Source organism: Sorex fumeus, unplaced genomic scaffold (genome assembly GCF_029834395.1).
Source record: "Sorex fumeus unplaced genomic scaffold, SorFum_2.1 ptg000098l, whole genome shotgun sequence".
NCBI lineage: Eukaryota > Metazoa > Chordata > Mammalia > Eulipotyphla > Soricidae > Sorex > Sorex fumeus.
Window position 1 is genome coordinate 37,621,405 of NW_026606155.1, and position 13,045 is coordinate 37,634,449.

At 41.5% G+C, this 13,045-nt stretch overlaps 1 protein-coding gene across 2 annotated transcripts in view; it reads left to right on the forward strand.

Annotated features, from left to right (window-relative positions):
- Positions 1-13,045, forward strand: part of ARMH4 (armadillo like helical domain containing 4) — a 144,397-nt gene that overhangs the window by 50,734 nt on the left and 80,618 nt on the right. For both annotated transcript variants that reach the window (XM_056134081.1, XM_056134080.1), the window contains exon 5: positions 4,243-4,497. In XM_056134081.1, coding sequence (XP_055990056.1) covers positions 4,243-4,497 — 255 coding nt within the window. The remainder of the gene's footprint in view (positions 1-4,242; positions 4,498-13,045) is intronic.

Genomic DNA, 13,045 nt, shown 5'->3' on the forward strand with positions numbered 1-13,045 from the left:
CAGGTCCTGCTGAGAGGGTATCTCTCCTAGAAGAAGTATCCCCTGAGGGAAAGAATTTTACCCCTATTGATTGTGACCACACCTATGTGTAAGCCCCAACCCCTCATGTAGGGGGGATTTAACTAGGCAGTAAGAGTGGGCTGAGGGATCCAGATCCAGATTCCAGAGCCAGAAGGAGAATGAAGGGGGATCAAAGAGGTGAATGAAGTAGCATGGGGGAGGAAGAAGAAGGGGGAGAAGCAGAGGGAGAGAGACAGGAGTGAATGGAGATGAGATTGGAATAAACTGCAACTAAGACCAACCAGCCTGGCCCTCGTTTCCTTCTTTTGCCTGCCCATCGCCATCGACCTCCCCGGGGTGGGGGAAAGGCATGAGACTACTGAACGTGGGTGCTGTCCTTTTGTGTTTATACAGTAGCCCTGCTTAGTTCTTGGCTCTGCTAAGGCCTGTTCTCACCCTTTCCCCAGCTGATCAGGCCTTATTCCCTTCTCCATCTCACTTCCTCCCAGCCTGCCCAGACCAATCTCCTTGCCATTCTTCCAACACCTGTTTGCACATCTACTGAAGCATTTGCCCTTGCTGTTTTCTCTCCTCCCCTGTCAGGAGTTCTCTTCTTGTAGAAACTATCTCAGTCAAACATGAGTATTCATTCATATTTTTCATTGTAGCATAGCATAGCATAGTAGCACTGTCCTCCTGTTGTTCATCAATTTGCTCGAGCAGGCACCAGTAATGTCTCCATTGTGAGACTTGTTATTGTTTTTGACATATTGAATACGTCATGGGTAGCTTGCCAGGCTCTGCTGTGCGGGCTGAATACTCTTGGTAGCTTGCCAGGCTCTCTGGGAGGGACAGAAGAATTGAACCCAGGTTGGCCACACTTAATCACTTAATCACTTAACTTCCCGTTAGTCGTCGATTTGCTCGAGCGGGCGCCAGTAACGTCTCCATTTGTCCCTGTCGCGTGCTAGTGTAGCCCAATGGCATCTGTTCGCTCCAGGAACATGAAGGGCCTCAAACCGATCGTTCATGATCTTGACGAAGAAGTCTGACCATCTGGTAGGTGGGCGGCCACGTGGTCTCTTGACATCCCGTGGAATCCAATCAGTAACAGCTCTAGTCCAACGGTCGTCTTTAAATCTCATTACGTGACCAGCCCATCTGATTTTCGACACCTTGGCAAATGAGACAGCGTCCCTGATCCTTGATCGTCGACGGATGTCAGAACTCCGGATTCGTTCTCTCATTTGAGTGAAACGTGATATTCCAAGCATAGCTCTTTCTATTCTTCTTTGGGAGACCGGAATAGCGTTCTCATCTTGTTTGCGTAGGGCCCAGGTCTCTGAGGCATATGTTAATGCAGGAAGAACAGTGGAATCAAAGAGATGTGCCCGGAGCCGGAGGTTCTTCGTCCTCTTAGCTATTTCTTCGACGTTCTTGAAGGCATTCCAAGCCGCTCTCTTCCTCCTGCGCAGCTCGGGTGCCAGGTCATTTGTCATGTTGACCTCTCGACCTAGGTACACATAGCTGTTGCATTCGGAGATGGTCGTTCCATTTAGAGCGAATGGGGCATCAGGAACAAGGCTGTTTCTCATAAACATTGTCTTCGTAAGATTCAGCTGTAGTCCTACCTTTCCACACTCACGGTCAAAGTCGGCCAGCATTTGTGCCGCTTGGCTGATGTTTGGTGTTATTAAAACAATGTCATCAGCAAAGCGGAGGTGGTGTAGTTGCCGATCATCTATCTTCACTCCCATTCCTTCCCATTCCAGTCGTCGCATGATGTTCTCGAGGGTGGCACTGAAGAGTTTCGGTGAAATGGTATCACCCTGCCGCACCCCTCTCTTGACATCAACGATCACTTCTTTGTAGAATGGTGAGATCCTGGTAGTGAATCCGCAATACAGCTCACGGAGGATCCTGATGTATTGGGCTTGAATGCCCTGATTGGCTAGGGCTTCAATGACCGCTTCCGTCTCAACAGAATCAAAGGCCTTCTTTAAATCAATGAACGTTAAACAGAGCGGCATCTTGAACTCCCGAGAAACCTCAATGAGCTTGGTTATCGTGTGGATATGGTCGATGGTGCTGAATCCTTTGCGGAACCCTGCTTGCTCGCATGGTTGTCCTTCATCTAGTGTTCTGCCAATCCTATTCAGGATGACTCTAGTGAACAACTTGTAGATGACAGACAATAGGCAGATCGGGCGATAGTTGCCAATGTCATGGATGTCTCCCTTCTTGAACAGTTCAAAAAGGTTGGTCACGTGCAAGGCAAATGCCCTACCCACTGTGATATCCCTCCAGCTTCATATTTTTCAAATTGAAAAAAAAGCTTTCCTTGATCTCCCTAGCAGCACCTGACATTTTCCATCTTCTTGCCAGTTTAATATTTTAATTTTTATTTATTTTTTTGGTTCTGGGACCACACCTGACTGCGCTCAGGGATTACTCTTGGCAGGGCTCCAGGGACCAAATGGAATATCGGAGATTGAACCTGCATCTGTCGCATGCAAGGCAAGCGCCCTTGCATGTCACTGTCACTCCAGGTCTTCTCATGGTTTTAATCAGGGGCTAGTGTGTCTGATGGCTTATCAGCCTCATAGTTCTTTGTTGAGTCTCCTTGAATAGCTAATCAGCTCCATGAAGACAGATCTCTGTCAGCCTGAGGGTTCTATCCCTCGCACCCAAACTAAGTGCTTGAAACGTATTTGTTAAATATTGGGAATAATGACAAGTATGAGGCTTTACAAAATTAACAGACACCTACAAATAGAGATATTTTACTTTAATATTTTGGGGAAGGCACAGTCACTAGTGCTCAGGTGTTATTCCTGGCTCACTGCTTGGGGGACCATGTGGAGTTGGTGCTGGGTACTAAGTCCAGGCATCCTGCATACAAAGCATCTGCTCCAGTCCAGGGAACTAGCTCTCTGACTCAGAGGTAGCATTGTAGCACTGTCCTCCCGTTGTTCATTGATTTGCTTGAGCGGGCAGCTCCCCGTGGCGTATTTGATATACCAAAAACAGTAACAACAAGTCTCACAATGGAGACGTTACTGGTGCCCACTGACTCAGAGGTAATATTTTTAAATTAAAAAAAAAAGAAAAAGAAAACACAACTCTACATGACAGATAAAAAAAAACATGTGTTAAAAAAGTCGGTCTAGAAGCAGAGAAGAAGAGCCTGAATTTGTGGGTGGCTTTAATCTCCCCCTCTTCTCTCTCCATCTGGGGAGACCCCTGTGTAGGAAGTTCTGGGATGTACCACCAGGGAACCGTCTTTCAGCGGCTGTAGGGTGTGCCCACGGGATGGGACAGTGGGGGCCTCAGAGCTTTCCCTGAGAATTTAAACTGTGAAACTTGAGAACATGAGGAATATCAGTTCCTTCCACCTGTTCCATTCAAAGCAGTAAAAATGAAAAGTTGTAGATTTAACTCTATGCTGCTGGGAGTAATATTGATATTTATTTCTCATGTGTAGCTTTTTTGACTACCAGGAGCAATTTTCAGTTGCTTTTCTGAATCATCAACACCCTATTTTCCTGATCTTCTTAGCGGAGTATTAAGAAGGTGATGCCATTACTTCCAGATTCTCTGATCACTCCTGGGTAAGGGGATCATCCTGGGAGTGGATTTATTTCTCACTCAACACTGTTGTTAGTTCTATTTGTTGATGTGGACACATAATAGAAAGCCAATTGTAGATAATATTCTCTTATTCAGTGTTCTGAAAGAGATAGGGAAAATCCTATTAAGTTCCGCTCATTTTCAGTATGACCTTCAGAAAGCAGGGCTTAAAAAAATTCAATATCACCCTTGTAGATATAAATATGACTTTACTAAAAATGTATGTTATCTATACTTTAACTCCACACCAGCACAAGATACAACACATATCAGTTGTCATTGTGGCTACCTAGTTTTACAAAACTCAAAATGTCCAACTTTGGCAGTAAAATTTGCTTAAATAGATCAAGTCTGTTTTGTAGGCTTTTGATTATTTTATTTAACTAATTAAAAATGAATTGATTTTTATTTTGTTTTTTTTTAACTTCTAATTTAATTTTTCTTAAATATTTTTTCTTTCATTTTTCCTAAGGTACGACTTACAAGACTGTCAGTGATAGTTTCATGCACACCTTGTTCTGACATGTTTGGGTTATTTTAGAAGTTCATTTGTTTGTGCATACTCTATTTCTTCCTTGCATCCCTTTGACTTTTTTGTTGTTGTCTGTTTAGAAGGAGAAGATGAGGATGAAGAGGATGAGGAGGAGGAGGATGAAGATGAGGAAGATGAGGAGGACGATGAGGAAGATAAAGATGCAGACTCACTGGATGAGGGCCTGGACAGTGATGGGGAGTTTCCTGGATTTACACTACCCGGTCTTACCTCTCAGGAACCAAGCCTCGAGCAGAGACATGCCAACCCAGTGGAGGGAGTCACTTACCAGATGCCGGACAGCCTCCAGTGGGAGCAGCAGAATCAGGGACTGGGTAAGTCCTGCCTGCTCCCCTCTCCTCCTCTTCCTCCTTCTCCATTGCTACAGGGAACATTTCTTTAATTGGCATTGATTATGGAGCAAAGTGGATTTTCTCTTTTGGGAATGAGTCAGAAAATATTATTAATTTGTTTCTTCATTATGTTTGCTTTTGGGTCATGCCTCACAATGCTTCTGGAGTACATTTGGCTGTGTGCTCAGAGGTCATTTCTGGTAGTGCAGAAGGAGCCATGTAGCACCAGGGATTGAATTTGGGCTTCCTGTAGGTCAAATGTACATTCCTAGCCTTTTGAACTGTCTCCCTTGCTCCATGTTCATATTCTGAAGCAGTAGGCTCCAGAAAGTTTCCAAGTGCTCTTTAGGAATATGCCACCTGTTTTGTGGAAAGAATGCCACCTTTCCTTCCCAGCTGGACAGGGGTTGTAGGGTCTGGAAGGTGAACATGTGTTTATGGCACTAGGGATCGAACACAGATCTTCCTGTATGCAAAGTAGATATGCCACTCCTGAGCTGATAAGAGCAAGGCTCATTTCTTATACATTTCCTTGCAGAGTAGGTGAGCACTTAATAATTGTAAGACTAGAAGGGAAGAACAGAAATATCTAAGGGGGCCATTTGGATGAGCTTGATGTGTGTCAAGTTGAAGGCTTTGTGAAGATTACATGGCTTGTAGGTGAAGGACACGACACCAGAGGAAGAAGTCATACAGAGACTTCAGACAGGTGAAGAAATGAGCCAGGTAAATGGCTTGGCAAAGAAAATAGTAAGGGTCCTAGGGGAGAAGTTAGCAGATGAGCTGCCAGAGGTAAACACATCATGAAGAGATGCAAATATTTAAAGATTTTTTTGTGTATGTATTTTGTTTTGTTTTCAGTTTAGTTTTGGGGTCACACCTAGAGTTGCTTAGGGACAATTCCTGGCTAAGTACTTGGGCGTCAATCCTGCATGTGGTTCAGGGGATTGAACCTTGAGAAGGTTTTAATATGTCCTTTGTGAAAACTGTTCTGGTGATAGTGTAGTGAAAAAATGAAGGAAAGAATTTGAGATTGGAGAGAGAAAAAGACCCTCTATGAGACCTCTATGAGACTTCGACTATGAAGTTGCCTCTGTGAGAAATGGAAGCCTAATAGGGGCTGGAGCAATAGCACAGAGGGTAGGGCATTGCCTTGCACCTGGCCGACCTTGGTTCGATTCCCAGCATCCCATATAGTCCACTGAGCACCCCACGAGTAATTCCTGAGAGTATGAGCCAGGAGTAACTTCTATGCATCACCAGGTGTGACCCAAAAGGAAAAAAAAGAAAAGAAAAGAAATGGAAGCCTGATATAAGGCAGAGGTCTTAGGCTGGAGAAATCAGACCCAGCGAGAGAGCAGGTCATGATCTTAGAGACTAGTATTGGAGCTGGGGAAAATAGAGAGTGCTGAGGGCATTTCCTTGTTTCTGGATGAAGATGGGAGAGGAAGAGGGCAAGTTTGGTGTATTGGGAAGATGATGGGTTAGTCCTAAGCATGTTGAATTTGAGGAGGCAGAGGGATGCTCAGGAATGATTAAAGAAAGAAGTCTGGGATAAGTGATAATTCTGAGATGATAAAATTATAACATAAACGTTGCCATGGAAACGTCTCTGGGATTTCCTGTGGATGACCTTCTGCTGGGTGAACAGAGAATAGCAGTAATGTGAATGTAGCATTTGATGAATTATTTTCTCAACAAATTCAGCATGAAATCAGGCGGTAATTACTTTGAAAGCATATCATTGGAACTGTTCAAAGATTCTGAAGCTATCAAAATTTCATATATGAATAGAAAACAGAATAATATAAACACTACTTACGAACCCATGAATATATATTAAGTCTGAAACAACTATCATTCTACATGAATAGCAAGATAAAAGCACAAAGCAGGAGGACAGGTTTTTGATTTGGGGGCCACACTTGACAATTTACAGGGCTTACTCCTGGCTCTGCTCTCGGGGATCTCTTCAGGGTGGGGCTCAGGAGGCCATACTGGGGATCAAATCTGAGTTGACTACGTACAAGACAAGCACCCTACTTGCTGTACTATATATCTCCAACTACACAAAGATAGTTTTTTTTCTTTTTAGAAAGCAAGTTAAAAATAAAAATTAGCTTCAGCAGCTCTAGTTAACCCTGGGGGCAATTTTAAAATACGAAAGTATTATGTCAGCTAACTAATCCTTTTAGTATAGGTTGGATGCATATTCAGGGACTCTGGCATTTTATGAGAGGGAAGAGACAGAAGGGGTTGCCTCTGTACTGGGAATGGAGGTCATATGACATCCAGTACTGGTTGTGGCCAAGGAAGTGAATTTTTCTTCCTGATGAAATTGGCTTGCCATTTGGAACAATTACAAGCAATTGGAGTGGCCTTAGATATTAGAAAAATGTGGAGAGGCTACAGCTTAAGGCTAGTTACCATATGGTAGTAGCTTTGGTAGAGCTGGAGCAATAACACAGCGGGTAGGGCGTTTGCCTTTCATGCAGCTGACCTGGGTTTGATTCCTCTGTCCCTCTCAGAGAGCCCGGCAAGCTGCTGAGAGTATCCCACCTGCACAGCAGAGCCTGGCAAGCTACCTGTGATGTATTCAATATGCCAAATACAGTAACAACAAGTCTCACAATGGAGACCTTACTGGTGCCTGCTTGAGCAAATGGATGAACAATGGGAGGACGGTGCTACAGCTTCTTTACCATACTACATTTTCTACTGAATGGGAGTCATATTTTTAGCCAATCACTTTATTAAACTCGAAGGACTATACAATACCCTGCCTTCGCTTGAAGTAGATAATTCAGTGGCTTTTGACGGTTATGTACACCCATGCAGCTCTCTCACAATCAAATGATAGAATATTTTCAGGATCCAGAGTGATAGTACAGCGGACAGGGCACTTGCCTTGTATACAGCTGACCTGGGTTGAGTCCACAGTACTCCCTGTGGTCCCTCAAGAGCCTTGTGAGGAATGACCCCTGAGAACAGAGCCAGGAGTAAGACCTGAGCTTTGCTGGGTATGACCTTCCAATAAAACAAACCCAAACCCAAACCCAAACCCAAACCAAACAAAACACCATAGACTATTTCCACCCCTCCCTCTCCATACAACATCAATGCTTTACATGCTCTTTGTGGTCTCTTGCCCTTGGGCCTCACCTCTAGGCAACCTCAGCTACATTTTCTACAAGTTTCTATCATAGAATTATGATGTGTATGCTTTCCTGTCCCTCACTTCTTTCACTAGCATAATTTGAGACCCAATCATGGTATCCGAGGCAGGATTTCTTCCCTTTATTTAAAGTTGGAGAGGATTCCATTGTATAGCTATTCCACATTTTTCTATCTCTAGTTGAACACTTGGGTTATTTCAGTAATAGTCAGGGTTTTAGGACGTATTTGTTGTTCCTGTTATCATTATATCCTGTCTCCTGGTTCTAGTAAAAGAATTCTCTCCACCTCTCACTTCCCTTCCCTTTGCTTTTGTTTTAACTGGTGGCCGCATGTTTAGTTGCTGTGTTTGTACAGAATTGATTGTGGTGTCAATCAGACACTTTGTTTGGACCTCTGATGTTATGGTTGGCTCCTGGGATATTGCCAGGGATTGAACTTGCAAGCTGTGCTGGCAAGGCAGGCGCTCTATGCAGAGGTGGCTTTGGCCCCTGTAGTTATTTTTGCCGGGAGTAGTCTGATTTAACTTCACTTTAATTGGCCACCTTCTTCATTCCCATTTTTGTGTGAGTTACTTTATTTATAGATAATTAAATTCTATTTACAGTTTGAATAGTATTCTACAGCAAATGTTAAAACCCATATAAACCTTAAAAGTGAACAGATTGAAGTGGGTAGTTGGGATTGGCTAAAAATAATACAAGCTCTGAATAGATTATAGTCTCATTTCCTGTGAAGTAACAAGAACAGAAAACTTAAATGACTTTCTCAGGCAAAGCTGTGGATTCATGACCTCAAAAATATTTTAACTTCTGTTTTCTGCATTGTCACATATATTCTGCTTTTAAAGTTTGGAGAGACAGAGCTCAGTTTTTGATCTCATAGCAGAGATGTGTGATTAGGGTATGAATTATGTGTAGGGATGGAATCAGAAATTAAAATTCCATTTTTTAATTTGCTTTTTGGGTCACACCTGGCGATGCACAGGGGTTACTCCTGACTCTGCACTCATTACTCCTGGCAGTGCTCAGGGACCCTATGGGATGCTGGGAATCGAACCCGGGTTGTTCACATGCAAGGCAAACACCCTACCCACTGTGCTATCTCTCCAGCCCCTAAAATTCCATTTTAAAGTTGAAGAGATTATAAAATGTTAAACAGCATATATAGGGAGTCATTTACTTCAATATGTAGAATTGATTTCTTCTCTGATCTAACAACTTCATTATTAAATTTACTGGCATGAGCCTGTATAAACAATGACATTATGACCCACATCCTTCTTATTTTGTTATGATAATTTGTGCAATTACCTTTTAAATTTTTATTTATTATTATTTGGGGATTGTAGGGGTCTTCCCCAAGGCCCAAGAACTAGTCTTGACAATTCTCTATGAACTGGGCTGCAGTTAAACATGAGGGCCCAAGGATGCATTGTTGCTCAGGCCTTGTGTGCCAGGAACCATCAGAGTCACTGCATTGGGGCTTGGGAATCTCCAGTGTTGCACCTAGCTGTGCTCAAGAGACCATGTGGTACCAGGGACAGAACCTGAATCTGGTGCATGGGTAGGCATGCATTCTGCTGATGTACTATCTCTGACATTGAAATTAATTTCATTTAAGTATAAAATTAATATCATCAAAGACTGGGTTCCATCCTTGGTATCACAACAAAAAACAAGTAGCACTAAATTTGAGTCAATATAGCCATTTTATTTTATTTTGGAGGGCAGGGGTTACTCCTCTCTCTGCACTAAGAGATCACTTCTGGTGGGCTCAGGGGACCATATGTTGTCCTGGGAATTGAACCCAGGTCAAGTGCATGCAAGGCACTGTACTCTAGCCCCAACATAGCCAATTTAATGCTAAACAGTTTCCAGTGCAGTTACTACACGTTTCCTTTAACTGCTTTATATTTCTGTTAGGATGCCCTTAGTTCTAGATAATGGAAACCGTAATTAAGAAAATATTTAAAGAGTAAAGAGACAACTTTTATCTCATTAAATAAAAGTATCTTGGTATTTTCTTTCAAAACAAGAAGTGCAGAGTTAAAGCATCTGGGGCAGCTAACTCAGTAGCGTAACTATCATCAGTGGTCCAAGTTCTTGCTTGGTTGACTTTGCCCTGAATGTGGCCTCCTTAGCTGCAAAGGTTGTGACAGTTTCTGGTCATATGCAGACAAGACATTGTCCAGAAAGAAGACTGACTTTTTACTGTATTTTGTCCTTAAAAGAGGGAAACTTTTTTCTTTTTGTTTATAATAGTAATTTTCCCTAATACTATATACATTCTTTTTTTTTTAATCACCGTGAGATACAGTTACAAAGCTTTCATGTTTGACTTTCAGTCATACAATGATCAAATATGCATCAAAAGAGGGAAACTTTTTCCTAGAATTCTTTGACTTTTCACTAGCTGGGAGTAGGTTAGGTGCCCACTTCAAAAATAATCATTGAGAAGGGCAATATGATCATATGACTGGAGCTGCTCATTCATCCTGGGAAGGGGAATCCAGTCTAAATTCACAGTATTGCAGTATGACTGTGGATATTTTTTCCTATTTAAAAAATTTTTATTAATTTTTTTGCCAAATTTTATTTTATTAAGCACCATGAGTTACAGAGATATTCATAGTTGGGTTTTTGGTATACAATATTCCATCACCAATTCTGTCACCATTGTCAACTTCCCTCCACCAGTGCATTGTGAGCAGTTCGTAGCTAGGTTTTCTAAAACATAACAGACTTTATTTTACTTTTTTAGTTTTATTGAGATAGTATAGACTATAACATTACATCAACTTAAGGGTATGATATATTGATTTGATAAAAAAGGTAAAAAGGTAAAGGCCCTCCCGTTGATCATCGATTTGCTCGAGCGGGCCCAGTAATGTCTCCATTGGAGACTTTGTTGTTACTCTGTTTGGCATATCGAATACTCTCGGTAGCTTGCTGGGCTCTCCGAGAGGGGTGGAGGAATCGAACTCGGGTCGGCCATGTTGGCCGCTTGTAAGGCGAACGCCCTACCACTGTGCTATCGCTCCAGCATGACATTGATTTGATAGCTTATATTAAAAATAGTCTATCTTTTTAGAATGTTTAAAATTTTTTTTATATAAATGTTGGCTCTATACTGTAGAAATGATCAGGGTTTGGAAATGTTGAGCCAGCAGCTTTTATTTTCTTTACATCCAATCAGAGGAGAATGAGATGATTGCTTCCTCAATTATAAAAAAAATTTTTCATATCAGTAAGGTGGCTTATAAAAGAACTTCTTACACTTTTCCACTGTAACCCCTTTTTGCCTCGGACATTTTATACAATGGAATATGTGGTATATAAGTTGTATGCAAATCAAACATAAGGTTTATTGTTTACTGATAAGAAATCATGAATAAATTTATCATGATGATCACGATCACGACCATCCTGTTATTTGTCGATTGCCTTGAGCAGGCCCCAGTAACGTCTCCTTCATCCTAGCCCTGAGATTTTTAAGAAAGTGCCATATTCAAGGCTCTTTAGGAGAATGAGACCCATCATTGTTACTGGTATTTGGCATATTGGGTATGCCACGGGGAGTTTGCCAGACTCTGCCGTGTGCGCAGGTAACATTCGGTAGCCTGCCAGTTTGTCCAAAGTAGGAATGAGATAATAGGATATCACGCGGCCACAAAAAAAAAAATAAATTTACCATAAAGCAAACTTTATAAAAAACTTACATGATTTCATAAGGAGTAGTGACCCAGAGTTTAAGAAGTTAGGGCTTAAAAGAGATAAGGTCTTTGATAGTATATACTAAACATGTAAACAGCCATAGCATTACCTAGTTAGAATTGGAAATTTATTAAATCTGACTATTTTTTTCATTGGTGCACTGCTTCTTCCCCAGGTCAGAGAATCAAACTCTTACTATTTTTTTTTCGGTGTGTGGGGAGGGGATATCACACCCAGCAGTGCTCAAGACTACTGGCTCTGCACTCAAGGATCACATCTGGCAGGACTTTGGGGACCTTATGAGATACCAGGGATCCAACCTAGGATGACTGCATGCCAGGCAAGCACTCTACCTGCAGTACTATTGCTCTTGCCTCTGTATCTCATGTCTAGTTGAAGCAAAGTTATCATTCTAATATAGAGTTTTCATTGCTTTTGGGTCCTGGTTTGAAAATATTTTCCCCTCTTTTCCCATCTTTCATGCCTTGTAGAAGGTCCTAGGTATTGGGTATTAGCATTAAAACTTCCCCAAAAAAGTAAGTTTGAACTAGTTGATTAGGAAGATTCATCCAGAAACCCAAACCCAAGTATCTCAGCTCCCAATTATTCACCTTTATTTATTTTTTTAATTTTAAAATGATAAACTTAATGGCCCCCAGAAGCAGAATCCTTTATCTACAATATCATAATTAAATTATATTGAATTAGAGAATTGGGAAAAAATTACATTTCTTTCAATAGAAATGAATTTCTTATGTGATAATTTAGCAGTAAATTTTCTTTTTGAGGAAGGAGTCTTGGAATTGGGCCAGGAAATAATCTCTTCAACAACTCAGTTAATAAAAACATTAATAAGCTACATTACATCTGAGGAGAATGCTGTGAATAATTTCTCTGTATTGAAGATGCATATGTAGACTCAGTTGGGGAATCATTAACATATGAAAACATCTAGTTGACTCTTCTGAGAGCAAGAAGTATTGAAAGAAATGAGTTATTTTTCAGAAAGGAAAAATTAAATATAATTAGTCCTCATTGAAAAACACAGAGGAAAGTAAATATAGATTTAAAAAACTCTCAACTTTATGAAAACAAACTTGAGAAAACAGTCAAAAGAGTGTCCTTAACTCTTCAAGTTCCATGATGCCAAATTAAGATAAGTCACTTAATCAGATGTAATTGGTTCACAGATTTAAGAATCTGGAATATTTGGAGTCCCCAGATTTTTTCAGATTTAATCAGGATCAGAGAAGAATGTACTTAACTTTTGCTTTCAGAATATAGAGTGATTAGGGATTAAATGGCCCAAGCAATTCTAGGCAATTCTGTCTAAGAGTGGATGATTCCCGGCATCCGGTGAACTGCCCACCTGGGTTTGTTGATGGTAAGCCAGAACAGCACCGCACACACTACACACCTAAGCCTTGGACTTCTGAATTCTTCTTGCCACCACTTGGCAAATGTTTGGGTTATGGAGGTGGGGCTGCAGCATTGAGGCATAGAGTCTTGCAGTGGAAAAACCACCGAGAAATTGGCAACTTTTCTTCACTAACAAAAAGGAGGGGAAAATAATGATATGGGGAAGGTTCAGGTGATTCTTCCACCTTGGTGGTCCTCTGCCTCCTCCTGTGAGCCCTTGC